Here is a 27192-nt window from a genome sequence, read left to right on the forward strand (position 1 = left end):
GGATGAAGCCGTCTTTGGAAAAGGTCTTCCAAAGCCTCATCGCTGGTGGTCTCGCCACTAATCTTTTGACCCAGGTCATCAAAATTGCCATCTGATACCGGTCTCTCATCGTTCAGGACTGAGGGTGAACTTGCAAGGTTCGGGGGAGCACCCTTTATCTTCTTAATGGGGCTTGGCGCAATCTTTTTCTTATGCCCGTGCTTGTGGTAATTCTGTTTGCGACGGAGCGACGGGTTCCACGGCTCCAAGCTCGTCTGGTACCGAAGTCGGCGTAGTTGCCCTTCGACTTTCATAGATTCTCTCCTTCGCAGAGCTCGACTTTGTAGCAGTTGCTCTGGGTCGGAAGCGGCGACATACCCAAGCCCTGCTTCAGCTGCTTGATGTCTTCCCCAAGCTCGGTGCGATAGCTGCGGGTGTGATCAGACTCCATCGCGATGGTCGAAACTTTGTCATCAGCCATTCCATTGACAAGCCTCCGTGTGAAAGCCGAAGGAAGGTCTTGGATGAAGCAGCTCTCGATTGCAAGGTTAATGACGTTATCGGTGAATGTTCGCAGCACAGATTAGAAGAGGAAGTTAGCCACGGAATCAGGTAGCATGTCGATCAGGCTTACATCCTTAAAGGTTTCCATAGCGTCAAAAGTAACACCTGCCCATTCCAGTGTGATAATGGAGGAACTGATGTAAGATGAGATCGTTGTGCCGAAACAGCTAAGTCTCCGGCTTGCGGGGCGGTGCGTTTAGCAGTCTTCCTTCCCAAAGCCTCCCGGAAATCAGTATCAAGAGGCAAAGCAAAGAGGTCTCGCAGCTGAGCTTTCTATGTATTCCATTGAAGCCACCAAAGAACGGATCATCGTAGTGACCCCGGATGCCGTCGCGAGCAACCTTCTGAAACCTTTCAGCTATTTCCACGGGTAGATTTGCATGTCTTGGGGTGTGCTTTTCGGTTTTCCAAGCCGAACCACCTCAACTTTGCGGTTAGATACGCTTTCTTGAATGTCCCCCAGAAGCGCAGGAACACCGCTCTTGATGTGATGCAGCACGCGGCTCAGCTTCGCCTGGAGAGCACGTACTCCTTGATCAGAGGCAGGAACTGAACACCAGACATCAGATTCAAAGAATCTCCCCTTGTTAAACTTTTGCGGATCGAGACCTTCGTCGTCATTGTGGTTGCCTAGAACGTGCCAGCCAAGGCCCAAGTTAAGAACAGCCTCGCGGCTTCGAGCAATTCTCAGATACCGGTCCTCCTTGCGGGGACTCTGGCTGAGTCAAGTCCGGCTTGGTGATGACTTGGAGGGTACGCTGCCTAGCAAGATGGTACTTCGCTGCCTCTTGCAGGATGGATTGACTTTCCAGTTCGTTTTCGGCGGAGATTTGAGGAGGCTTCAAGTACAGTGGACTTACCAGAAGATCGATCTCCGACGACAATTATCTGGGGTAGATTTGCGATTTCGCTTATACCTAAAGGCGAAAGTTTGTCGACGGTATCGAACAGGACCATTGTCTCGGCACTGTTCAACTCATCATCAGCACTACGCCGTGCTTGTAAGGATGAGTCTATCACCATCGCTAACTGGATTTGGCCGAAGCAAGGTCACATTATTATGCTCTCTCATCCACAAGCATTGCGTTTGTGTACCTAGCAATGGCAAGCGATGTTCTCGACTTCGCTGCTCCGGGGCAATGTTGGAGACGCAACAGACGCCTTTGGTAGCCACATTGATTGGCCTGGCAGTGGAGTCCATCATTGGGCGTTATCAGGGGTACACGAAGGGGTAATGGAAGAATAGAAGAGTCCTTGCCCGTTTGTGAGACCATCCAGGGCTTAAGAAACCGTGCACGGATCAAAATTATATCAAGAGGAGCATGCTGAAGTTGTCAAGGACAAGTTTCAATAGTACTGATACCAATCGTTCTGTTCATGCTTCTCGTAACTCTGTGAGATCCACTCCCAAAAAAGGGCGTCGAGATGTTGGTTCTTAATACAATTTAGCTTAGCCGACGTGTATCAGGGTGCATGGGTATGCGAGACTCCTGCTGAATTGACGACTACCAGGTCTTTTGTTGCGATGGGTCTGGTAGGTAGAACGAGCTTACAATTTCCACTTCCACCGCTTTTGGCCACCTGCCCGGTCCCATGTCACCTCCAGTCTCACCCAAGCCACAGAAGCAGCAGCAGCAAACATTAACCCTCCGACGAGAACCGCCATTCCGAGATAGTCTTCGGAAGTTTTTGTGGCTTCATTGCCCCGAGTCAATACGCCGGCAACGGGTGTTCCGATCATAGATGCAGTGCCCTGAGCCATGAACATGACCCCGGCGACCCGTGGCAGTTCTCTCATACCAAACAACTCTACCAGCGATGGCGTGAAGAGGCTGACATACGCGCTCGCAAACAAGCCATACAAAACCGTGAACGCGATGAAGAGTCCTCTTGCGGTGTGCTCATCATGTTCACCAGATAGAGTGCTCGAGACCCACAGTCCCAAGGTCATAACAGCGCTGAGGAGTGTCGTAAGGAAAAAGGAGTTAAGCCGTCCGATCCTATCTGCGACGAAACCGACGCCGATCTTGCCTATGGCATTGCATGCGTTGGCAACGGCAGTCCGGTTCGCACCATCAGAGTCACTGAAGCCCAGGGTCTTGGCATAAGAAACTGTGAAGAAGACCGGTGTGTAGTAGGCTGCGCTCTGGAAGAAGGTGCCAAGAACCTGAGCCACAAACTTTCGCTGCTTGGCAGTCTCCCATGTCGGCAAGGGAATCCGCCAAAACCCTGTTCGATGGGCGTCCTTCGCATTCTCCTCGCGCAGGTGGGCAGCCATGGATGGCTCCCAGCTAAGAGACATCCCAGACAAAACGATCAAGAATGCCGACAGGGCACCAGTCATGCGTAGAGTGTTACGGAACCCGATCGCCTTGACGGCTGCTGTTATGGCAGGTGCCCACACAAGACCACCAACACCAGTGCCAGCAGACACAAAGCCAACAGCCAGGCCTCTGTGTTTGTCAAACCATGTTGGTGCAACAGTCATTGAGGGCAGGAATGAGAGAGAACACCCAACACCCAAGAGCAGGCCTTGGGACAGTTCGAAATGCCAAAGGGCGGTTCCGAAACTTGCCAGCACATGGGCTAACCCGAAGAGAATACCACCGGTACAGATGGCAAGCTTGGGACCGGAGTTCTTCACCCATGCTACAACGAAGGGTGCTCCCATCATCATGACGGACACCGAGACGCTACCAATGAGGTCTATTTCGGCGTATGTGGCACCGAAGAAGGGCGACCCCTCCTCTTGTATCATAGTCTCATAAAGAGCTTGGTACACGCCATAGCCAAAGAGCAACCCACCAACTATGAAGTTGATCATGAAAGCAGCAATGAGAATTAAAGCGTAGCGACTGTATTATGTATCAGTTCTGAAGGACCAAATTCTACGGGGAAACCACGGCATAGGGGGAAGTACTCGGAAAGAGAGTTGGGAATTACTGACGCCTTGGTGTGTTTGATCTCCTGGGTCTCAACCTGCTCTTCGGCTCTCCCGTTGTTGTCTCCGGTCGACGCAGCACCCATCTTGATAACGACAGTAATTACTGGTAACACACTTGAATGAAAAGATTGTGTCAAATGAGGCCATGCTCGAAACTATTGATGTGCAGAGGTTGGTAAAAGGCGGATGAACGATTGATGTTGACTTGCGGAGGTCAAGATTACAAACCTAAATTGACGACTTGTCGAATTATTTAATAGCCGTTCAGGTTGACGGAACTCAGCTGTTGACTCACACTCTTCCGCTTGGACTGAAACCCACTTGCACTTCGGCTAGATTCATCGGCAGACAAGAGAGCGCAACATTTCCGCCCTGAACATGAACATGTCCAGGATTCTTATTCCCGGTCTCAGACAAACTAGTGCCTACTCCTCCTTGCCCGTTTGTGTCAATTGATTTACGCAAGAGCATGCCAGATTCGCGTTTTGTTCTGCTGCCCGCGTTTTTGATTTGTATCCCCGTCTCCACCGATTTCAGCAAATCAGCGCCTGTTGCTCTGCGAACCGAAACGTCCTTCTCTCGGTTCTCTCTAGCTTGCTTAGGCGGGATTGTCTGGCAGATTTTCTACCTCACAGTTTTTGGCTCAGTCTCGGCGAACCTGAAAGTCGGAACGTGAGGGAGTCACTTCCAAAAAGCTTATCTTTTGAAAAATACGTGATACCTGTGTTTATTCGTAGAGCGCTCCACTCATATACTTCAGACCGGTATCGCAAGCAACGGTGACAACAGTCTTGCCAGGCCCAAGCTCCTTCGCCAGCTGAATTGCGGCAATAAGGTTCAGTCCAGTCGAGGTTCCAGTGAGCAGACCTTCCTCTTTGGCAAGTCTACGGCACATCTCCCGAGCCTCTTCTTCAGAGATACCGCGGGCCTCGTCATAAAGTGACTTATCCAGCAACGGAGGAAAGAATCCTGGGCTTATGCCTTCTACACCATGAGTGCCTCCATGTCCCTTGGTAATCACTGGAGACGACTCTGGCTCGAGAACAACCACGCGCGTCTTAGGATCCGATGCCTTGAGTACCGTGGCCGTTCCCATGATCATGCCAGCCCCACCAGTGGCACCACAGAAGGCGTCAATGCCTTGCGGGAACTGGGCCAAGAGCTCTTGTCCCAAACTCTTGTAGCCGACAATGCCATCTGCATTTCTGAACTGGTTGGCGGCGTAATAATTCTTGTCTTCTTCAACGAGCGTCTTGGCACGCTCTACCATCTTTGGGAAGAGGTCCGGGGTGATCTTGCCCGTCGGGCTGTGGACAATGTCGACGTCAGCGCCGAAAGCAGCCATCGTCCGCAGCTTTTCGGCAGCGAAAGCATTTGAGCAGACTGCACGAAAGCCGTATCCCTTGAGGGTGCAAACAAAGGCCAGTGATGAGCCGGTGCTGCCTCCGGTGGCTTCGACAACTGTCATGCCAGACTTCAGATCACCTCTCCGCTCGGCCTCCTCAACGATGGCTCTCGCCATGCGATCTTTGTACGAGCCGGTTGGGTTCAAGTATTCGAGTTTGACGTAGACATCGGCGCAACCTTCAGGAACAACTTTGCGGAGGCGGACGCATGGTGTTCTGCCTATGACATCCAGAATGCTGTTAACCGGGGATGGGGTGGATGACTCGGACATAGTGAACGTGAAATATGAGTGAATAAAACTCGTAAAATATAGAATCTTGACGACAATGCTGAAAATTCCGTACGTTGCATACGATGCTTCCAAGCCAGGATCATTAAGAATTAGAGAATTGGCGTAAAAAGATTCCCTCTAGTAAGCATTACTTACCTTAGCAGTCGGATTTGATGACTCTTGTCGCCAAGTGTGCTCCACATATCCGCCTTACGGGCAACGTGATTCGCTTGAATCATCGATCCTCCGCGGAAATACAACATCAGTCCCACAACGACGCCTTTTGATTGACACTTCAATATCCGGACCTTCTTGCAGTCACTGTCTAGCAGTGCCTGTGGATACACTTCAAATGCCTTACAGATCAAAACACCGAGTTCGTGATGAAATCTAATATGGTAAGACTTTGCCTTGCGCCAAAAGGGGCTAGTTCGACCCCCCTACTAGAAAACTCCATAGTGAGTGAAGACCCCTTTCAGTTAAACCGGCATCTTAAAGGGTGCAATCGAGCATAGCCTGCAACTTTCTCTTCATTCCGAGTCTTAATAAAGACCAGACCAAGAGGGGGGTTCTCAAAGCAGACACCTGCCGAATCCCTGCCCGGGTCATGAAGTAAGCATTCAGCTACATCTCGCGCAGAGCATATCTCTTGACCCGCCGGGTAGATCCGCGACGGCCACAGCAGATGCCCGGCGCGAGCAGAGGGTGGTTGCATGAGTATTGCCGTGCAAGATACCTCTCGGCTTCGTCCACCTTTGGTTGGTGCAGCTTGATGGAAGTGAGTTCACCTTGAGAGGTCTAATTGCACCTATTATGTGGCTAGATATTAGCAAGATGGGCAGGTCGAGATTAGGGGTGCACTCCTCAGCCTAATAAAGCTGCCGCAGGCAACATGCTGACTATCCCGATGAGGGTGTACTCCGGAATTCGGTGTTTATTCCGCAAGCATCTCCCGCTATCGTTTGTTTCCCAATATTGGAGGAGGAAACACGCCGTAGGCATGAGCCGACCCCTGTCCGGAAGCTTCACGGGCAGCCTCAGTGCCCACCACCAGAACAGGATGAAACCGCCATACCCCACAGAACAACTCGGCAACCCGTGCTTTATCTTTGATAAACTACAGAGAAACATCCGGGGAGACGCGAGCCCCGCTTCTTACGATTGGGAATCTTGCGACTGGAGGAAGGTCCAGTGCTATCTCGGCGTTCGTTGGAATAAGTGCCGAGCTAAATTCAACATGCTTTGAGCACAAGCTTAAGCTGAGAGCTCTGGTAGCTTTGGAGCTAGAAATCATGACATTTGGAATGAAGCTCAAGAAATGTGATAAGCGCAGTCGATTAATTGCTGTCTTGGGCATGGATGATCTGCCATTCAACAGCTCATGCGAGCCTTCAATGGCGACAGAAAAGGTAGTCACCCTCCTAGTCATGTCATATCAACTGAGTTCATCCTCGATACAGGAACGATTCAGACCGGTTCACCACATGCAGGACAAAAGCTTACTTAACTTAGGACAGATCGCCAACGCTCTGGCTCAATGACAGCGACATGCAGATCACCCGTAGCATATTTTCTTTCTTTTTCCGACCCCTCGATAATTATAGATACCTGCACGTCGGTTATCCGGATCGCTGTCTGGAAGACTCCCGGACCTATCTGATGAAAACCACGAGTGGGCTCGTGATCATATAGAAACATCATCGAGCTTTGTCGGTGCCGGAGCTGTCAATCAGTGTTGATGAAACCGTCGATCGCCCGTTGTTTGCTGTCGAGTGCCGCAATCCCGAGTTCAGATGGGGAAATTGTCCGGGCTTCACGGGCAGAAAACGACCCTCGGTCTTCAAATTCAACGATAACGAGTGCATTAGATCGAGTGTCCCCCGCTCACTGTGACACGCTTGCGCAAGAGGGATGGCAGAGGAAATCTTCGCCGGCTTCCCGCCCCCGTACGACAGGCTCGCATCACAACAGTGTCCATCCTGTATTTAGCCTCAAACAAGGTTTCTGTCGCTCATCGGAAGTCGAGTTTGAGTTTTACTTACTGCAGGCACTGCAGCCTCACTGGCTCGGGATCAGAGGAGGTGAAACCATCTCCAAAGTGACGCACCGAACATCAGATGGGGTTCCGTGCCGCCACGCATCGCCAAGAATAGGTTTCCAGACTGGGGACTTACAACAACAGCCAATATTTATGGTAGGATCCCCATCTCGGTTCCTTGCCGTCAACCGCCATCCGTCTCACTAGTCTTGTGCTCGACGTGTTTAGCGATCCCGCTAACGCTTCAAGAGCCGACGAGGCTGAGCGCTTCACCACCAAGGCATTGACCAGAAACGGATGACACAGGTCGGATCGTCGGTAACACGGTACGTGGACCATCACTTGGACCAGTCAACAAACACCCTGGATGCTAGTTGACAAATGCCTCGTCTTGTTCTTCTTACCTTTCATACTCATTGAGTAAAGACTTCATCTCAAGCAACGGATGCTAATATCTAATAGTTGTCATTGACAGAAACGTGAAAACAAGATGACTCGTCTTGCTTTGGCCCGCAGGAGGTCGCCTCCGTCCAATCTGATTCTCGATGTTGATTCTCAGCACGAGAGACGACAGGCACCATCGCCTCCTCCTGGGAGACCTGGCCCTCCGCCGCCGCCAAATGCGCCAGGTCCTCCTCCTCCAGGGCCACCGCCGCCTCCTCCCCTTTCACCTGGACCACCACCGCCGCCCCCGGATGGAGGACCACCGCCGCCTCCTCCGGATGCCCCTCCTCCACCTCCAGGTACTCCACGAACTCCACGACCTCCTGGAACCCCGCCTCCTCCACCTCCTGAAGGACCACCTCCTCCACCGCCTCCCCCTGAAGGGCCGCCGCCGCCTCCACCACCTCCTCCTCCGGGACCTCCAGGACCTCCCGGGCCTCCAGGACCCCCTGGACCACCTGGACCGCCGCCTCCCCCTCCGCCGCCGCCCCCAGGTCCACCCGGTCCCCCTGGACCTCCAGGACCGCCTGGTCCTCCACCACCCCCTCCTCCGCCACCACCTCCGCCTCCCCCGCCACCGCCGCCGCCGCCAGTCACTGTTACTATGGTACCAAGCTCAGAGGGCCCGAGAACCACAGTGTTTGTCACTGTCACCCCTGCGCCTGTCACAGTAACTGCTGCGTTGGTTCTTCCAACTCCTGCCCCTGATTTGAGGAATGATGGTGGTCCTCGAAGACTTCAGCCAACAACGCCAGATCTCGGTCTCAACCAAAACTTCATAGTCATATCCAGCGAAGCCATTTTCGGTTTCTTGGCTGGAATCGGTAAGTCATGTCTTCTCTCATATAACCATGTCGGTTTGCTGATATTATGAAAACTTAGTGGCTACCTGGCTCCTCATCGTTGCTGGTCTCGCAATTTGGCGGAAGGCTAAGCGTCGCGCGCGACGCAAGTTAGACGAGTTTCAGTGAAGAGAGTTGAAGCTATTCAACTAATGTTTGCGACATCCGTTCCTAATTTGTAATACGGATATCTGTCCTAATGTCACGTATGAGGGCTGTGTAAGATAGAATAGGCTGAGGGTATTGTAATTCTACCTAGATTGATCTATACCTGGTCACACGTAGTTGAGCTGATTCATCTGCACATGATGCGGTTCCCAAATAAGATAAACACCGCGAGTACGACACATCAGTCAACCGCGGCGAAGACCGTCAACGGAGATGCCAGTTTTATTAACCGCCGGCGCATGACCCGTTTCCCTTGACTCAGACCACCGGGGAACCTCTTGAAACCAAGTCCTCCCACCCGAGTACTGTCTGGTACGATGAAGACAAGGCCCACCCGATTCCACCAGTCACGAAAAAGAGAAGAAGTTCGGTTGAAACCTTGTTTGTTGTTCTAGTGTCTGAGCGAAACTTTCTACACTTAAGCAAAAAGCCAAGTTTCCTTTTTGTGTTTATTTATAGCCGAACCCCTGAGAATGGGACGAACCTAAAGCAAGGATCGATCGCGCTCTGATTCTCCCGCACCACAACGTTTGGCGGGGTCATCCCAAACCCAGTGCTGTGCAGCGGCTTAAGTTGAGTTGATCTGCATATAGGAAACTCACGTCACTTTTAAGTCTTGCGTTTACGTCAAGAATTATCTTATTTCTTTCTACGGTGTTGGGTTCTCCCGCTGAGCTGGGAACTTCCGGATTTCCACGACACTGGTCAACGAACTGTTGCGAAACGAGAGCAATCTTGAGAATGCTGTCCACGCCGGACTCATAAACTTTTGGAATTGTCTTAAAGAAGGTCTTGCCAATCGATTAGAATGTGCTGTATATTTAAATGGAAACGATAAGTCCAGGTTTTGCTCTTCATCTATAACTAGGCCGTACGTATATTTTTACCACTCTGCGAAGGCGTTTCGGGTAATAACGCTCAATATTAGGACTCAAAAAATACTTGAAAACTAGTAAAACTAATCGCTTTTCCCAATGCTAAGACACATAAAGAATGAGCCATGATCAATTCAAAGACTGTACTTCCAGCCTTCAGCAGGCCCTGCCACTTCGACCAAAAAGTTCGGAAAAACGGAGTTGACAGTCTCTTCGCGTTGGAACCCTCGCACAGTCCCAAACTTGCACCCGTGACTAACGTTCGCAGTGAAGAAAATGCGATCTCTGATCCAGCCAAGCCACTTAACCTGACTCGCTTGGATGACGGGAAAATGATTTTGCCCAGTGTACTCCAGAAACTCCAGACTCTCCTGAACATCGGCACCCTGTAGCATTCCGCATGTTTCCCTCACGTTGGCCTCCATGTTTTTGAAGTCAACTACGGAGTCCTTGTCCCCAGCCGCAATCCATAAAGGCCCTTTGAAAGGCTTTCTTCCAACGGCAGTTCTCTTCTCGAAGTCCAACACAGTCGGTTGCTCTGTCCAGTTCTGATAAGCCAACCGACCTAATGGGATGCCAATGCCTGAGACTCCTTTCGTGGGTAGACAGCCTTGCACAGCCTCTTGGACGTTGACCCATCTGTCGCGTCCGGCCTCGGTCAGTCCGGACAGGTTGAATTCTGGATACGCCGCCGTTATTCCTTTTGCCAAGGATGGCTGAAGGCTCAAGAAGGTGTTGGTCCATACTTGGGTCTTGTTGGCCTCATGATCTTCTATGGCCTTCCTAGTCTGGTTTATGATATCTGTTGGTGGAGCGAAGGCAACAGCGCCCTTGAATCCAGGGATCGGCTTGTCGACCAGTCTTTCCGCGAACGACCATACGGCAGCAGCACCCTGGGAGTGGCCCATGGCTACAAACGGCCCATCAAGGCTGAGATACTCAGGGAAAGCTTTGCGTGCGGCGACAATGGCGTTTGCTACGTCATTAGCGTGTGCGGGTGCCGCAGCCCAGGGATGGCCGATGCCGTCGCCGTTGGGAAGCTTCCCAACACCCAGACCCGCGTAGTCTGGTGCAACCACGACGTAACCCTGGAGAGCGAGTAGGTATGGAACTTGGAAGTGGTATTGCAGGTTTCGGTAGTTGCTGGGTGCACATGGCGCCAGACCTCCAGAGGTGCCGTGTGCCCATGCGACCAGAGGCCAGTGGGTTGAATTTGATGAATCAGAGACCGGAACTTCTAGCGGGCTTGAGGGCCACAGGATGTACGCTGATGCAGGTACGATGGTACCGTTGAGGTTTTCAGTCGTATACATCATTCGGGACATGGTCAAAGGAGTTGGTACGGTGTAGTTCGTCAGATTCGTAATTCGCTCAAGGGACAAGACGGTGCCTGGCTCAATGATGTTGGAGAAGTTGGTCGGAACCTCATAAAAAGAGAAGTCTGAAGCTCTTTGTGACTTTTCCCATGAGGAAACGCGATGTACAAGCTCCTTGCAGGTATCATTACAGGTCGTGCTAGCGTTCAGACTCGAAAGACCAAGATCGATTGCAGCTTGGGCCACCAGAAATGTTGCCATCGCGGCGAGAAGTAGTTGCAGTCGCATGTTAACCGCTAACGTGTTGTGTGGTTATTTCGTAGATATTTGTGGTGTTGGCGGAGTTGCTCAAGATGGATGCAAAAGTGAGAGAAGAGTAGCTTGTCACTATGTAAGTGGATAGTTTGCGCTTGGGAGCCTTACTTCTAGAATGATTTATATGCCCTTTAACTCACATACTTTATGTAGTATGGATTGCTATTCAAACAGCGCACTCAGCAATTCAAGCAATTATCCCGAGTTGCACGTATTGCACCGACTTCAAAAGCTCGGCTAGACTCTGAACCGAGTCGGTGAGATTCAAGACGTTCTGCATTGAGAACGGGTGGCTCAGCGTCCCGAGTGCTGACGCGCTACTGCTCGACTGCCTGCCAGATGCCAGGCGTCATACATAACAGGCCATAGATATGGCTGTGGCTATGGCATAAGCTGAGTCTAGCTGAATATGCGGAGTGATGTCAGAAACGGGTTGCGTTAGCCTTCAGGTAAGCTCATCTTCCTCGTTGTTGTTTGAGCTGGTTCAGGGAATCCGAATTGTTCGTCCTGGGAACATTCAGCTTCCTAAACGAGAACCATCTCAGTCAAACTTGCATCTGAGCCAATAGCCTCCCCATGCATCATCCCATGCACGTAGCACTCCCCCACAAGCCGAAACCTCCCGCCTTCTATCTTTCTCATCACGAACGGCACATGACAATTCTCCAGCACGTACACTTGGTCCCCAACGTTAGCATGCCCAAGGAACAATCCCAGATGGCCCTTCTCGGTGGTGCCCAACTTCCGATTCTTCAACGCATTAACCATCGCCGTGCGAAGCTCTTGGAACGTATCTCCAGCAGATCCCACCTTGTGGTCTTTCAGCCTCTCCAACTCTAGCCTGCCTCTTCCTTTGGGCTTCTTCTGTCGCGCGGTATATGTCTGTCCAGAGATGGAAGGTTCCATGCCAGTTGACGCGTCCAGCAAAAGGCTGATGATCTCTTCGTACGACTGTGGACACTTCTGCTTCCCGGTGTCATTCCTCCCCGCCACGAGTGTCTGACACAGCACAGAGAACAGCGTGTGCGGCTGCGGGTACGTCACCATCTCAGAAACGAATTTCAAGACTTCGAGCAGTGTCTGATTGCCGTTCATTGGGTCCTCGAACGTAAGATCAGGGTTCTCGATAACCCGACTGGTCGTAGAGATGGTATCGATGAGGAACCCTTGCACAGACATCTCGTCGCCTCGTACTGGCAACCGTTCCCAGTCTTTGAAATCCTCGCTAATCCACATCTTCCGCTCAAATGTCCCATGGGCTCTGTAAATACCCTGAGAAGCAGTCGTGTATCCCAACGCAACTGTCAGACGAGGTCTGCTCCAATCCGGGACCCAAGAAGGCAAATGGGGCGAATCATGGTCCACGCATGCCAGGACCTCGTGCAGTGCCCATCTCGTGGGATGTTGAGAAACATGGTGCGCCACGACTTGCTGGTACAGCTTCGTAGCAGGGAAGTCGTCCGCGTAGCTGACCTTCACCGCAGCCTGATGATCCTCGTTGACCACCCCAAGCAATCCGTATACCTTGTCTCTCGAATCATAGCACTGCGCCCCACGGGACTGCACGAGCAACGGCACCAGTGTATTATCACTGTCCTGGGCCGACTGCTTCATCCGGTGAAGCTGCCATGCCAGCTCGCACATATCTCCTCGATCATCCATTTTACTGCCTTTCGCAGGCCCCTTCGCAGCCTCCTTCCGAAGCCACGCCGAGATTCCAGTCGTGACAAGTTGCATACACCCGCTGGATAGATTCTCCCAAGTGATGAGTGAATCACCACAAGCAACCCATGGGTCCCTCGAGAGAATAACCTCTTGGATGATCCATACCCTCGTGAACCACTGCCGCGAGAGCAAGTCCCACAGAGCACTCCAGTCCTTCGATTCAGGCGCCGGTAGGCGCATCCTTTCGAACTCCTTCGGGTCGATGTCGTCTTCCGTCGTAAACTGCAACCGGATGTTGACCTCCTCAAGGAGCTTGATCGCCACGTCAGAGCCTTCACTGGCTTCACCGAGCCAGATCGCGGTGTTGGTGGCGCGCTGGTAGATCCTGGACATTAGGGGGATCTGCTGCCCCTTTTCGTCGTTATTGCTCTGGTCGATGCAGATCTGATCGATCCACAGCACCACAGATTCGTCCTCTCTGCGGAAATGGAGGAGGGCCGACTCGAGGGACTTGGTGATTGCTTTTTCGTGGCCGTCGCATTCGATCATTGCGTCGAAGATGGGCTCGCCCCAGGTGTAGCTCAATGCGGTGTAGGAGATTGGGGTGACGAGATCTTCCATCGAGAGCGCGTAGCGCACCCTGATGAAGGACTGGTTGTATGGTTCGGGGTCGACGTATTCGACCGAGCAGTGGTGTAGAGAGCCGCGCAGTTTATCCCCCTTAGCGCCCGGCTTGACCTCGAGTACCCGGATCTCGTACGGGTCGACGATGGGTCTGTACAGTTTGCCCCGGCCGTCATCGCGGGGTCGATCTGGGACCGTCTTCGTCTTTGCCCATTCGCAGACCTTGGCCCTCGTTTCCTCCGGGATCCAGTCGTGATCATCAATCTTTGCAAGCTCAAACTCCCTGCCAATGTCATAGCCGGTCCAGTATTCGCGCTCCCCCGCGATTTGGAAGAAGTCTGCGGTCGCATCGTCCATTTCGGAGTGGGGCACGCAAGTCAGCGCAGAGTCGGAGTGAAGTTGATGGGCCGAGGATCCGTCAGCGTGGAGAGAGGACCGGGCCGTCGATGCCTTCTTATTCTCTACGGACCCTGTGCTTACCGTTACGAATACCCATTCTCGTGCAGCTGGACCATGCCACTCCAAGTGGGTGCTTACAGGGCGTGAATTGGCGGTAATTGAGCGAATGAAAATCCGCCATCCTGAGAAGCCAAGATGTGGCTGCTGAGCTGCTTCTAGCTGCGAAAGGGCACCAGTCGGCAAGAAATGAGAATGCCACATCCTGTCAGGCTCTAGGAAAAGGGTTGCAGTTGATTTTTTCCAACACACGAATCTCTGAGAGATCTGGCGACGAGAATCGGGCCTCTTAAGAAATGACCCCTGGAACAGGCTGGTACGCCACAAGAAAACCACCGTCAAAACCGTAATGCGTCAAAGCTTCGGAAATGTGAGAATTGATGAAGTTCTCTCATCCTCATCGCCAAGCTTGAGCTACTGGAATGGCGCATATGTAGAAACATTCGTGCAGATGAACAAGTCTCAGCCTGATCTAAGTCTACGCGCATCGGTATAATGTCACTCTCTCTTCATGAGTCTAAGTATTTCAAAGATGTGACGGAATCTTCTCGTAGGCTTCTATGGAACTATGGTGTCCATATATGTAATCGACGGTGCGTAATCCTTAACTCGCATTTAATGTTTCCTAAAGCTACCCCCAAACACCTCGCAATCACGCTTAGCAGTATCGCCGTGGCCTCTGTATGAACAGAAAGTCATTTCCATTGCAAATTTCTCAACTAATTCTTCAACTAGTTCAATCCAGTTCCTTTCCAAATGATTTTAGCCTCCTGTCATCGCACTCAGTCAGTGTGAAAGACGATGGGCTTAGATTCGAGCCGATGCTTCTTGCCTTCTGGGATGATAGTTGCCACAGCATAATGGCGAAGATGGCACAGAGTTTCAGTCATCGCAGAGGTTTCCAAGATGGCGGAGAATACCGACAGAACCAGTTTTTAATATCCTAGAAATGTCAACTATGCACCACAAGCATGCCATTTACTTTAATTGTGTAGTGAATGGGGTAAAACATTGATATTTCATGTCCGCTGTCTAAGTTATGAAATATACCGCCGGGGTCGTCAACGCTGGAAACAGCACGAGACAATCTCGCCTCAACCAGACTTCACTTCAGTCCTGAACTCCAAGTCATCCAAAAAATCAAACTGCTCCATCATAAATAAGAAACTCCTAGTCATGCCAGCAAGCTCTCCGACCGCACACACAAGCGCCGCACGCGCCGCCTTCGCCGCGACAGCCGTGCCGCAATCTCCATGCGTCGCCGAGATCGCTCTCTTCTGTTGAGTGGTGCCCGCATTTGTAGAGCTCATATACGCCATCCAGAGGTCTCGAAGCGTCCCACAGATTGCATACGTCAAGACGTAGAGGCAAAGCTGCCATAGGGTAGCTGGAGTTTTGTTCAAGATGTCGAGGCCTGTGATTACGGGCGGAAAGGTGAGAAGAAGGAAGCTGACGAAGTGGGCGAGGAGGAAAGTGCCCGGCGCCTCGAGAAAGCGCAGCCGGCGAGTGGCAGCTGTACTAGTGGCAGTCCCAGCCGACGCGCCCTGGTCGGACTGTTCCCGGGAAGCCCACGCCTCGACTAGGCTTTGGCACTCGCTGGTGATGGAGAGATCCTGAGCGGCGCGGGAAAGAGCCGACCGTTGCGCCCTCGCTACGCAGTCCGACGGTGCAACATTGATTACACGCTGCTCGGGGCGCTCGCGACCAGAAGGCGAAGCTATGTCATCGCGTCGACCCTCCTTTTGCTCGTCGTCGTCGTTGGCGGGTTCCGGCTGCTGCGTACCAGATGACGGCGTTGGATCTGTGGCGGCGGAGGCCTGATCGTGATGAGCGTCCTCGGCAGAAGACACGTCAGACGAGGCGACGAAGACGTACTCCTCCTCCTCGTCGGCGGCAGAGTCCGGCTGCTGCGCCCCAGTCCCAGAAAAAAGCGTCGAACGCATAGCGCGGGCTTCCCAATCAGAATGCGCTTCACTGAGTCGATGGCGATGGTGACGCTCGGTGGTGACTGTTGAGATAAGCTTGAGGTCCTCGTAGGGCGACATGCTGTACCGAAGCGCTTTGGGGAATGGATCTTGGGAAGTGTCTAAACGGAATATGGAGAAGTGGTTGTTTGACGTGTACAAGCGTTGGAATGAAGTAATGCAAGTTTGTAGACTGGCGATAAATCGATGGCAGAGAAGGGAAGTTCGAGCAGAGGGACCAGGAAATAGTCAGCCTTATATGACCATGGGACTTGTAGGATGAAAGGGTGCGAGATCAATATTGAGAACCTCTTCGGCAGTTCAGGCAGCCATGGTGTATGTACATGTTTTACGGCCCGGTTCACCGGAAATTAAGATCACCAAAATGGAAAACCATACTTCCGAGAGACCCTTCCCTCTAGTTGATATTAACAGTGTAGTATTATACAGTAGTAGTACAGGATATCAGACGACTGGTGACAAAGATCCCTCAACTCCGATGGCTCAAAGCACAATGTGGTATCTTGGCGCGCCACAAGTGGTAAGGAATAGTATGTGCAAGAAGCAGAAAGAAAAGGCCCCAAACCCCGAAAGCAAATCCCCCGAACCATCCGATGCCATCTCCATCTAGTCAACATCAGCCAAGCTGGTGTCGGAGCCGTTGCCCGAGTCGCCTTGGCTCTCCTTCCAGGATGCCATCTCCGCTACAGGAACCCGCCCCCTGAGCCAACGCAAGGTCGCCTCCGTGCCACGCTCCAGGACGCTATATCTGGGAACTCTGAAGCGGTTGCCGGAGACTTCCAAACGCTTGAGTCCGCCGGCGCCGGCGAGCAGACCGATCCTCGGGTTGAGGTGAGCGATGTCGTTATTGCCAGCGTCAACAACCTCGAGGCCCTTGATGGCATCAGGGTCCAGCTCGATCAAGTGGTTGTTTGCAATCAAGAGGACTACCAGGCGTGGGAAGACCAGTCGCAAGTTAGGCGGCAGTGCAGTGATGCGGTTCAGCGAAACGTCCATCTTCTCCAGTTGCGGAGCATTCAAGTGCGTGGTCAGCGGGGCGAGGCTGGTGATATGGTTGCTAACCAGATTCAGCTCACGGAGGGACGGCAACTCTAGCTCCTCGGTCAGATAGGTCTCGCCGACGAGCTGGTTGTGGGCAAGAGACAAAGCGCCAAGGGTCTCGGCGAAAAAGGAAAGCGAGTTCGGGAAGCAAGTGAAAAGGTTGTGGTGCAGTTGGACCTCGCGCACCTTGTTGTCTGCGGCCACCTTTGAGCAGACGACAGGGTGCAGCGAGGATGATTGGGTGTTGGATCGATCCAGAAGGCCACCCGGCTTCACAGGCCATGTCTCCTTGGACAGAGTCTGGGAACGAGCACGCGCGGGTGAGGTAGTCGACGAAGTAGGGGGCGTGGCGAAGTTATCATCCGAGCGCTCTTCCTCATCGGCAGGAACAGGAGGCAAGGGGGGCGCATCCTTGATGGTGAGTTTTCCGAACCCGTCGGCAATATCGTCAAAGTCGGCCGAATCAGGGGCGGCGACTTCGGCGTTCTCATCCTGGTATGGCGGAGGCGGCTCAAGTCTGCCAGCCAAAACATCCTTCAGCTCTTCCGTGGTAGCAGAGACGAACTTCTTGTCGCGCAATGGGTTACCGCTGAGGCGAATCATGGTCAAGTTGTCCATTCTGCTGATCTCGGGCGGGACTACACGGATGTCGTTGGCGGAAAAGTCGACGTTCCTGAGCTTCTCGAGCTTGGTGAAACCTGTGGGAAACTCGGGGATGGCGTTCTCGTTAGCGGTCAGAGTAAGAAGGCTGATCCAGGAGCTGACATCTGGTAGTTCCTTGAGGCGGTTCATGGACAGCACGAGCTGGTGAACGGAAGGCAGGCTAATGGTGGCACCCGGAGACACCAAGTAGGTGAGCTGATTGGAAGACAAATCAAGCATCTGGAGGTTCGACAGAGCCTGAACTCCAGCCTCGATGAGTGTGCCAGAGAGCTTGTTCTTCTGGGCGAGCAGTTCCGTCAGGGGCAGCTTGGACAGACTTGTAAACGGGAGCGACTCAAAGCTGTTGCTGCTCAGATTGAGGATGCGAAGTCTGGAGAGGTTCTCGATTCCATCGGGTAAAGATGAGACCTCGTTGCCGTGAAGGTCGAAGATTTCGAGGTTCTCGAGCTTGGAGAAGCTGGGGTCCAAGGGGCCGTACAAAAGGTTGTTGGCAAGCTTCAAGTCGCGGAGGGCAGTGACCTCGGTGATGACGTCCAAGCAGTTGTTCGCGAGTCGGTTTTGAGACTGCTGCATGTTAGCTGGGAATTCGTAAAGTTGAAACGTCGAGGCCTACCAGGTTGAGGGATGTGAGCAAGCGAAGTTGTCTCAGTCCCATCGGCAAGGAAATCAACGAGTTTCCGTGCAGATCCATGGCCTCTAGGCCGCCAAAAATGTTGCCGCTGGAATCCTCGTCTTCAGCCATCTGCTCGGGCGGGATATCGGGGAATATCGAATCGGCAATGGTCTCTAGCTCGTTGTCGGCAGCCACAAATCTCGTCAAATCGACACTCTCGGCCCATGAACCGTCATACGTGCCCATAGACTCCATGTCGTACATCTTGAGAACCTCAGTGGGGATCTCCTTCAAGCCGAGCGCTGCGATGTTGAGTCTTCCGGTGCTTCGACCAGCTCCAATGCGCTGCTGGATAATCTTTCCAGTCGCGTTCTCCGATCGCTTGGTATTGAAAGGGTCACTGGTGTCGAAGGGGGCGGGAGCGGTGGTCATAGCAACACCAATGCCAAAGTCAAAGCCTTCGTCCGCTGGGACAATGGGGGATTTGAGCGGTTTCGGTAGAGCAGGAACTTCTAATTCCTGCGTTGAAATTGGAGCAGCAGCAGCAGTCGCTTCTTCGGCCTCAGCAACTTCTGTGACGTCCGCAACCTCGGCGGCTTGACGATCCGCCGCACGCTTCGCAGCCTTAGCCTTGGCAATCTGATCGCGTAGAGAGGCCGAGGCTTTCCTGAACTCGTTGGTAGGAGGCTCAGCTAGCGTCGGAGGACCAGGGAGACTCGACTTCGTGGGCGTAGGCTTTCGGAGAGCACCATACGACTTGGCAGACTTCAGCTTCGGGGCTGGCTTGAGGGAAGGAGAGCCGGCTGCCGCTGGTGACTGTTGGCTTAATGTTGGGAGGGAAGGCTTCTTGTACAAGTCATTGACGGATGCTCGAGGCTTCAGAGAACGCGCAGCCACCGGAGTTGTCGTTGTCGGAGGAGGCATGGCAATTGCACTTCTGGTTGGGCTGGGGCTCTGGTAGGCTGGGATCCCTGATGAAGACGGCCGTGCTGACGGAGAGGCTTGCGGAGTGGCCCTTACTGTTGGTGCCTTCAGAGACCTCATACCGGACACCCGCCTTGACGGTGTGCCCTCGATGGCGCCCGGCGGTCGGGGTGCGGCCATGAGCCCTCGAGCGGCGAACGGGTTCTCTTCGGGGCCGGAGCTTGAGCCTGGTCGACTATGACGCGAAGTTGGACGCAGGGAGCCGTCGGAGGTGTAACTTGAGCCGGGTCTCGAGTTCCCGCTGCCAGCCCGAGAACGGGGTCGTAGTACGCCTTCTTGGTCGAAAAAGGAGGACGGTTTCTTGCTCAGGGCAGGCGATGACTGCAGCTGGGAAAGGGTCTCCATTGTTCTCTCGGCAAGCGATGGTCGTGGCTTGAACTTGGGCGTACCAAAGTCTGGGAGACCGGGTTCGGCGTCATCGGGAGGAGAGCTCGAATCTTGGGGCAACGGCGGCACCTCTGGTGTTGAAGCAGAGGGTTCGGATGGACGCCCTGAAGAGCTGGCCGGGCGGGAAACAACGACGTATTCGGCATCTTCTGGGGGTGTCGGGGGTTTGGTAACGGTTGGTTCGGCCGCGTTGAGTCGTGGGATACTGCGAACGCTCTTCAAGGAGCTGACGGGAGCTCTCGCCTCGGGCTTTCTCGTAGTCGTGGACGGTGGTGGTATCTCTCGTCTCAGCTTCGGAGCAGGCCTGGGCTCTGGCTTCTTAAGAGCAGGAGCCGGTGCCAATTGGTCTCGCGAGGCAGCGGGTCGAAGACGGGGGTTTCGAAGACCGGAGTTGAGGCCATCGCGGGAAGGAGAAGGCCTCACAGCAGGAGTCGGCTTGGTGCTGGCAACGGGAGTAGGCTTGGGCACGGGTAGACGAGAGAGTCTCGGGATCCCGCTAGGCCTCCCAGGCGCCTGCTTCTCGTCCATTGCGGCGGCGGACTTGGTTCTCCTGCTACTGCTGGGAAAGCATGCAGAAGAGAAGTTCGGCGGATTGCTGACAGACGGGGTCGATTGTCTGGTAATAAGGAGAGGGGATTTTGGATAATATTGGCCGCACGGATTCGGGACCAAGGCGTGTGTTTTAGCGCGTGCGCCAGTCGACGCGGGAGGCGTTCCGTTTGCTCTAGTCGAGTCGGGAGCTAGCAAAGGTAATTAGAGTGATGTCACGTCGCGTGCTGAGCGTGTGTCGTTGCAAACAGAAACAGAAACAAAGCTGTCGAGTCGTTGCGGGGGGGCAAACGGGTTTGGAAAGCTGCAGACGAATGGCGAGAATCAGTCAGTAATCGCACACACTGCTGCTGCGTTTGCAAGATGACCACGGACACGACGACAAACAGAACAGTGGCCAACTCACCCAGGATGGCCTCGCTGCATGTCCTCCACTGCCCAAAGAAGAGAAACGAGATGGACCCTTCAACCGATAGTGAGCAGTGCTGGGGGGGTCTGGTCGTCTGGTCGGGCGGCTGCGCGAACAGACTTCTGCGAGCAAGGAAGAGATGAGCGCTGGGCAGGGAAAGCGACAAGGATAGGCGAGCTTGTCCAATTTCCCGGACCACCTTCGGCCCCAATCTGGCGGTACGTACTCTCTGAGAAAATCCAATTGGGCAGCAACAGCGGCAGGAGCATCGTTCCCACCCGTTCATCTCCAACGGCCGGTGGGATCACGTGGTGCTGCCGGATGCCAGCTGGCGACTCCGATTGGGGCAGGCGTCTTAATCCTGGCGCCAACAGTCAGTTTTGCGTGGTGTTCCTGCATGTCTTTCCCTTTTCCACCCATTCCCGCCCACTGCCGAACGAGGGGCTGCTGCAGCTGAAATCAAATTCAAGACAGGGAAGGCCACCTGCAAAGACAATTGATTGCTGTTGGTTGGTCTAAGTCGAGGTGTCCGTTTGACAATCAGACAATGGCGGGGACGACGCAGGCTCCGACTGGAGTCAACCGAAAACACACGCAGACTTACCAACAATGGTAGTAATCTCACAACTCTTTTCTCCCCCTTTTTTTGTGATTTTCTTGATCTTTAAGGCCTCGCATTTCTTGGCAGTTGCGAAAGCTTCGTATCGGATGCGTATCTGCTTCATCTCCCGTGGTCAGCTTTGAACCTCCGACTCGACAGCATCTCGAAAAGCGTTTCAACCCCCTCTTCCTGACGGCAGCCGGCAAGCCCCAGACGATCGAGATAGCCGGGGCAGTCCCTGAGCCGGCCCGGGAGGCCGAGACCAGCGGCCACACGATCCAGGAACCAGTGTTCCGTCCCGTAGCTGGCAGGGGTTGGGCCCAACGCATGGTCATAGCATCCCGCCCATATCGATCGGACGTGACACCGGACCAGATCCTGTGTCAGGCTCATCCAAGCGTCATGCTCATCGATGGTATCCATCCTCATCATCAAGTTCCCCCCAGAGTGTGATACACAACCCTGGAGGCCTCGTCTCCCTTCCCGGCCTGATGTCTTGACGGCACAGGCGGTAGATGCCGATAGGGGGTGGGACGAAAGAGGGAGACATGAACGTACCTCAACTTCCACTCATCTTCACCCTCTTTGCCTAGGAACAACATCGTTCCGTAGGACTTCTGCCACAAGTGCCCCTCGCCGAGCTGTGGCCGCAGGCACACCGCCCTCAGACACCCGTTCTGGTCAACCAGAACATGATTGGCCGGTTGACCACCAGCCACTGATTCCTCTGCTTCACCCACTCCTGTTGACCGACATCCTTCTGGTTTGATGTCTTATCTCGGCACACGCAACGAGTGCACGTGTGCATGAGGCCTTGGGGATCGTTGGCTCGTTGGAAGAAGGCCGGGAACCACAGCCACTTGCTACAGGCGCAGAAACGGCAAGCGCCGTTCTCGTTGGGTTCCCCATCGAGTGATCTTATCCCCCGAAAGTTCAGGGCAGGCGGGCTGGGCACTCCGCCAGTCCAGTCGGGACCGGTTAGGAAGTAGCGACCCCGAGCACTGTGAAGTTGGAACCCGGCAGGGATGGGGGGGAAGTTCGGAGGAGGGGGTATGGCGGGATAGCCAGCGGCAGCCGGACCGGGAACAGCGGCAGCGGGACCGGAAGCGGCAGCGGCAGCAGAGGCCGGGGCTGGTGCTGGGGCTGGTGCTGAAGTCGCCGGAGGAGGGAGGGCGGGAAACCCAGCAACAGCAGCAGGACCACTGACTGGCAAAGCTGAGACCGGAGCTGGAGTCGGATACGAGCCGGCAGTAGCGGGAGCAGGAGCGGGGGCGGGGCCGTGTGCAACGGGCATTGTGGACAGGTATGACCTAAACAAGGCACACTTATCAGCCTAGCTCACCAGTGGCAGAACGTGTGCGTACTCGTCGTCCTCATCCTCATCCTTATCCTCTGCATCCGCATCTTCGTCATCAGTGTCTTCTCTGTCGTCCTTGTTGTCGTCTCGGTATTCCTCGCCAACATAGACAAAGGACGAAGGGTCTGCAGATTCCGGCGACATGATGAGGCTGGCAGGCAAGCCAGCACGAGGTACGGCGGCAGTCGGAGCCGGGGACGAGTCTGCAAAGGGCATGGTCGTCATGGACGAGGGAATAGGCGCGGGAGTAGGCGCCGGGGGAGGCCTGGCGGTACGACCGAACTTATACTCATACCAGGCGTCAGTTCCTGGCCTTGGCAGCAAGTGGGGGTCTGGATAGGGGCGGCCCCAGGTGCTGGTGGTGGAAGGCCTATTCAAACTAGGTGGTCTCGAGATCGATCTGGCAGGGACGTAGGAGGGCCTAGCAGGGGCATTGGACATGAAAGCGGCGGCGTGACGTTCGAGGATCTGTCGGGGGCCCAGCGGGAGGTTATCGAGGCTGCCCTCGAGCCGATCCGCGGTGAAGATCAACGAGTCGGCTAACCAATTGCCCTGCAGGTCCACATCATACCCGATACCCCGGAGCTCCTCCGTGGTGCCATTATTCCTCAGCTGTGATCGTCAGATTCATCTTTTAGATCGTGACGATGGGAGATCTTGAGATTGTACATACCGCGGCAAGCAGGGCGCTTCTGGGTGGGCGAGCTGGGGGGTCCATATTGGCGGTTGTGCGACGGAATGGATGGGGTTTGAGGAGGAATTTCCAGAATGTTCAGCTCGCAGAGATTTTCTTTGAGAGACCGCACTCGAGGGTGCTGCTCAAGGGCAGCTTCACCCTCTGCTTAGTCGTCGATGTCCAGTGCTGGTGCATGGTCGGCGCGTGGTCGAGAAGTGGCCATCATGGAGAGGTCATCCTGAGGCCACTGGTATCATGTAGCTGCCCCCGGATCTACCTACACTTCCCACCCATCATTGATCACAGCTTAAGCAAAACGTGCATGATCTCCTCCCATGACTTGGCTAAGTTGTTGCTGAAAGACTGAAAGGGATTGTCGGGCAAGTCGAAGCAAGCAGAGCCAGTGTTTGGGTAAAATCCTTCTCAGTTAAGACTTAGCAAACTTGTCGAGAAACTGGTAGAAGGAGAAGACTACCTCGGAGGGACCATGGCGCATCACTCATGGTTTCTAGATGGGTCCCTTCACAATATTTGGAGCGAGACACAAGCTAGCAATGGACTTGATGAAGTTAGAAATGTTTGGACGGTTTCTGAACGAAGCACAGAGAAGATTGAACTCTTTCAGTCAAAGAATCCTAAATGAATTCGGCTTCACAGATGAGCGCTGGGGTACTTCCTCGAAGAGCCTTGGATATCGTGACGATAAAGCCAACGGCATAGCCGCATCATGTACCATACATCTAGGCAAGCGAGATCAAAGGTCCATCAATGAGAGCGCAGAGTGTTCGACTTACGCGTTTCATTCTTTCAATTTCGATTCAAATGCTTCCTTACGTCCTGAGAAGTACTCTGCATTTACCAGAACATCATCAGAGGGCAGACAAAAGAATCCAACTCGACTTGGCCATGCACTGCTCCTCCAAATTGGTCGCATAAGCAACATCGGAAAGCCCTAAGAGGATATCATCCCACGCATCATCACAGTAGGATTGACTGGAATCTTGACTAGTTTCCAACGCTGAAGGCATCATACCTCGCTTGTCCCATCATTCCATCATGAGTTCTAACGTGCATCAACAGACTCATCCGACAACATATGTCATGACCACTCAACCACCCCTCTCGGACCTCGAAGCGAAAAATCCGCTGACAGATGGCTGACGACAACGGCTCACAGCGAGAGTGGATTCAATAACCCCTCCAGCCATGCTCCCGTCCGAAGTGAGGCCTTTGGATGACATCCGATTGCTGATCGCCAGGTCCCCTCGGTGGATGCCCGCGGCCAGGGGGTTGACTCGTCCGAACCCATAAAAGGAGCAAACATCGCCGCAACCACCCAATGAGGCCCGTCCAACACGCGGAGAAGTGCCGGTGTCAGCGATGAAGATTGTGGGGTTCTGCCCAGCAATTTCCGACGATGCGATCCGTGCAACATCCAGATTTCCCGAATAGGCACCGCAGAGTCGCGATGATGGTGGAGCATCGGTCCATTCGATGGACCTCTGCTCAGGGGGATGCCCGTGTCGATAATCACGAAAGCTGGTTTCCCCCCGACATCCGGCGAAATCCCTTGATGACGGCAAAAGTGAGCAGTGAGAGAAAAACGAGAATATGAGATATATATATCTTTGACGTCTGCAGCCAAGACCCGGGGAGAGAGAGCCTCTTGTCTCTTCAACTCCGGCGGTTCGGTTCGGTTCCCCCTCCATCGATCGCCAAAAGAGTGCAACCACCACCCGACATCGTCAATCCCCAATGATGTGCAACGCAAAGTTCGTGGCGACCTTCGCCAGCCTCCTCGCCTCCGCGAGCGCAGGCCCCAGCGTCCGCCTCGACAACGGCCTCACGGTCCAGGGCCGCATCGCCCCGGACGCGTCCAACGTCGCCGAGTTCCTGGGCATCCCGTACGCCGCGCCGCCCCTCGACGACCTCCGCTGGGAGCCGCCCCAGCCGTACGTCGTCCCGCAGTCGAGCAACGCCTTCGCCAACGCCACCGTCCTCAACGCCACCGCCCTGCCCCCCTCCTGCTGGCAGTACATCTCCATCCACCCGGCCATCCAACGCGTCGACGTCCCCGAGTTCATGATCGGCGCCGCCGGCATGGACGAGGACTGCCTGACCGCGAGCGTCTGGGCCCCCGCCGGCGCCGTCCCCGCCGTCTCCGGCAGCGAGACGACCGCGAACGGAACCGACGCCGGCCTGCCCGTGATCATCTGGTTCTACGGCGGCGGCTTCGAGACGGGCGGTACCGACGTGCCGTACCAGATGCCGCAGAAGTGGATCCAGCGCTCGCAGGAGCACATCTTCGTCACCTTCAACTACCGCATGAAGCTCTTCGGCTTCCCCAACTCTGCCGCCCTGACGGAGCAGAACCTCGGCCTGCTCGACCAGCGCTTCGCCATCGAGTGGGTGCGCGACAACATCGCCAAGTTCGGCGGCGACGCCTCCAAGATGACGCTCTGGGGCCACTCCGCCGGGTCCATCGCGGTCGACTACTACAGCTTCGCGTACCCGCAGGACCCCATCGTGCGCGGCCTCGTCATGGACTCGGGCACTGCCCACCTGGACCAGCTGATGAGCCACGACGACATCCAGTCCAACTTCACCTTTGTCGCGCAGCAGCTTGGGTGCGGCAACCAGACCACCGCGGAGGCGGAGCTGGCGTGCATGCGCAAGATCCCCGCCGAGAAGCTCGAGAACTTTGTGGCTACGTACAAGGACTCTGGGGTCACCCCGTCCATTGGCTTCTCGCCCGTGATTGACAACAAGATTGTGTTCGCCAACTACACTGAGAAGGCTGCTCTGGGCGAGTTCTCTGATCTGGTAGGTTAACCTCCGTATTCGGGGAAAAGGATTGTGAGAAACTGACTCGGAACAGCCCGCCATCATCGGCTTCAACCACGACGAGGGCCTCTTCCTCGCCCCCTACAACGTCAGCGGTCCCGACCAGGCCGTCGCCGACCAGCTCTCGTACCAGTACTTCTGGTGCCCCGCCACCAAGACCACCAAGTAAGCCCCCTTTGCCTCTCACTCCCTCAGAGCATCAACTGACAAATCTCCACAGCGAACGTCTCGCCGCCGGAAGAACGACCTACCGCTTCTTCTACGCCGCAGTCTTCAACAACACCTCGCCCCGCCCGTGGATGGGCGCCTACCACGGCAGCGAGCTGCCCATGATCTTTGGCACCCACGCCGACTTCCGCGGCAACTCGACCCCCTTCGAGTACGAGCTCAGCCACGTCATGGAGGACGCCCTGACGACCTTTATCAAGGACTCGACTGCCGGACTCGACGCCATCGGGTGGCCTGTGTACACGGCCGAGGACCGCGAGGTGAGGACCTACGGGGAGAACAACGCCACCGTCGGACGCAGGACCCTGGCTTCTATCGAGCAGGGCTGCGCTGACCAGGGGCTTTTGTAATTCGATGTATATATTACATGTTGAAATACAGTTGACAGAGGAAAGATAAAACAACTTCGTTCTCGACTCGTATCGAGGTGTCTCGGTCGTCACTTAGTGCAGAACTAGGGTGGACGATTCATGTTGCTATGACCTGATATCAGCAGGAAGACGTTACCAAATGCGATCTACAAAAGCCTTTTGCGGATGCAGAGGGAGGGAATATACAAACGAGCTGTCTTTTGAGAGGATCCGTCGGAGAAAGCTCTGGGAATCTCTCAACCCCTTCACCAGCTTTCAATCCCTCTCTTTGTCTGGCGAAGCTTCTGGAACGGGAGCTAGAATTGAAGCACTGGATGCTCAAAAACCTTCGAAAACATCACCTTTGAGTGAGCTCTGCATGTCTAAGTACCGAGCTTGGAGCTTTCGCCCTCGCACAGCTGCAGTAGACTGCTCCCCGTCAACGCGGCTGGTGATGGTGCAGCAGAGCGGCTGAGTCGTTACCATGGCTCACCAACGCTTAGTCGTCACACATCTTGGCCAACCAAGAGGTTTGTTTACTTTTCTCGCGGACTTTGGAAATTCAGAGAGCAACCTACTGCCACCACCATCATCAAA

General features: G+C 54.3%; 9 protein-coding genes across 9 annotated transcripts; 1 reads left to right on the plus strand and 8 right to left on the minus strand.

Annotated features, from left to right (window-relative positions):
- Window positions 1–369: 369 nt before the first annotated feature.
- GCG54_00007215 (uncharacterized protein) lies at window positions 370–804 on the minus strand (the record flags this gene model as incomplete). The annotated part of the gene is made up of 2 exons (XM_045407201.1): window positions 370–562; window positions 614–804. Coding segments are annotated over 2 exons (384 nt in total), but the record flags the coding sequence as incomplete, so codon positions are not given.
- A 1288-nt stretch (window positions 805–2092) lies between these two features.
- On the minus strand, window positions 2093–3570 carry GCG54_00007216 (uncharacterized protein; the record flags this gene model as incomplete). Its single annotated transcript, XM_045407202.1, has 2 exons — window positions 2093–3398; window positions 3491–3570. The coding sequence occupies 2 exons, from the start codon at window positions 3568–3570 to the stop codon at window positions 2093–2095; spliced, it is 1386 nt and encodes a 461-aa protein (XP_045266123.1).
- Window positions 3571–4214: 644 nt separating this feature from the next.
- Window positions 4215–5165, minus strand: GCG54_00007217 (Cysteine synthase; the record flags this gene model as incomplete). The annotated part of the gene is made up of 1 exon (XM_045407203.1): window positions 4215–5165. The coding sequence occupies one exon, from the start codon at window positions 5163–5165 to the stop codon at window positions 4215–4217; it is 951 nt and encodes a 316-aa protein (XP_045266124.1).
- A 4501-nt stretch (window positions 5166–9666) lies between these two features.
- Window positions 9667–11109, minus strand: GCG54_00007218 (uncharacterized protein; the record flags this gene model as incomplete). Its single annotated transcript, XM_045407204.1, has 1 exon — window positions 9667–11109. One exon carries the CDS (start codon window positions 11107–11109, stop codon window positions 9667–9669), a length of 1443 nt encoding a protein of 480 aa, XP_045266125.1.
- Window positions 11110–11688: 579 nt separating this feature from the next.
- On the minus strand, window positions 11689–13809 carry GCG54_00007219 (Heterokaryon incompatibility protein 6; the record flags this gene model as incomplete). The annotated part of the gene is made up of 1 exon (XM_045407205.1): window positions 11689–13809. The coding sequence occupies one exon, from the start codon at window positions 13807–13809 to the stop codon at window positions 11689–11691; it is 2121 nt and encodes a 706-aa protein (XP_045266126.1).
- A 1193-nt stretch (window positions 13810–15002) lies between these two features.
- GCG54_00007220 (uncharacterized protein) lies at window positions 15003–15953 on the minus strand (the record flags this gene model as incomplete). Its single annotated transcript, XM_045407206.1, has 1 exon — window positions 15003–15953. The coding sequence occupies one exon, from the start codon at window positions 15951–15953 to the stop codon at window positions 15003–15005; it is 951 nt and encodes a 316-aa protein (XP_045266127.1).
- A 546-nt stretch (window positions 15954–16499) lies between these two features.
- GCG54_00007221 (uncharacterized protein) lies at window positions 16500–20109 on the minus strand (the record flags this gene model as incomplete). The annotated part of the gene is made up of 2 exons (XM_045407207.1): window positions 16500–18161; window positions 18211–20109. The coding sequence occupies 2 exons, from the start codon at window positions 20107–20109 to the stop codon at window positions 16500–16502; spliced, it is 3561 nt and encodes a 1186-aa protein (XP_045266128.1).
- Window positions 20110–21804: 1695 nt separating this feature from the next.
- Window positions 21805–23215, minus strand: GCG54_00007222 (uncharacterized protein; the record flags this gene model as incomplete). The annotated part of the gene is made up of 3 exons (XM_045407208.1): window positions 21805–22450; window positions 22505–23109; window positions 23171–23215. The coding sequence occupies 3 exons, from the start codon at window positions 23213–23215 to the stop codon at window positions 21805–21807; spliced, it is 1296 nt and encodes a 431-aa protein (XP_045266129.1).
- Window positions 23216–24814: 1599 nt separating this feature from the next.
- GCG54_00007223 (Lipase 4) lies at window positions 24815–26595 on the plus strand (the record flags this gene model as incomplete). Its single annotated transcript, XM_045407209.1, has 3 exons — window positions 24815–25996; window positions 26052–26182; window positions 26238–26595. Coding segments are annotated over 3 exons (1671 nt in total), but the record flags the coding sequence as incomplete, so codon positions are not given.
- Window positions 26596–27192: the final 597 nt, after the last annotated feature.

The sequence above is a fragment of the Colletotrichum gloeosporioides genome, assembly GCF_011800055.1.
Source record: "Colletotrichum gloeosporioides strain Lc1 chromosome Unknown consensus_32, whole genome shotgun sequence".
In the NCBI taxonomy this organism is placed as follows: domain Eukaryota; kingdom Fungi; phylum Ascomycota; class Sordariomycetes; order Glomerellales; family Glomerellaceae; genus Colletotrichum; species Colletotrichum gloeosporioides.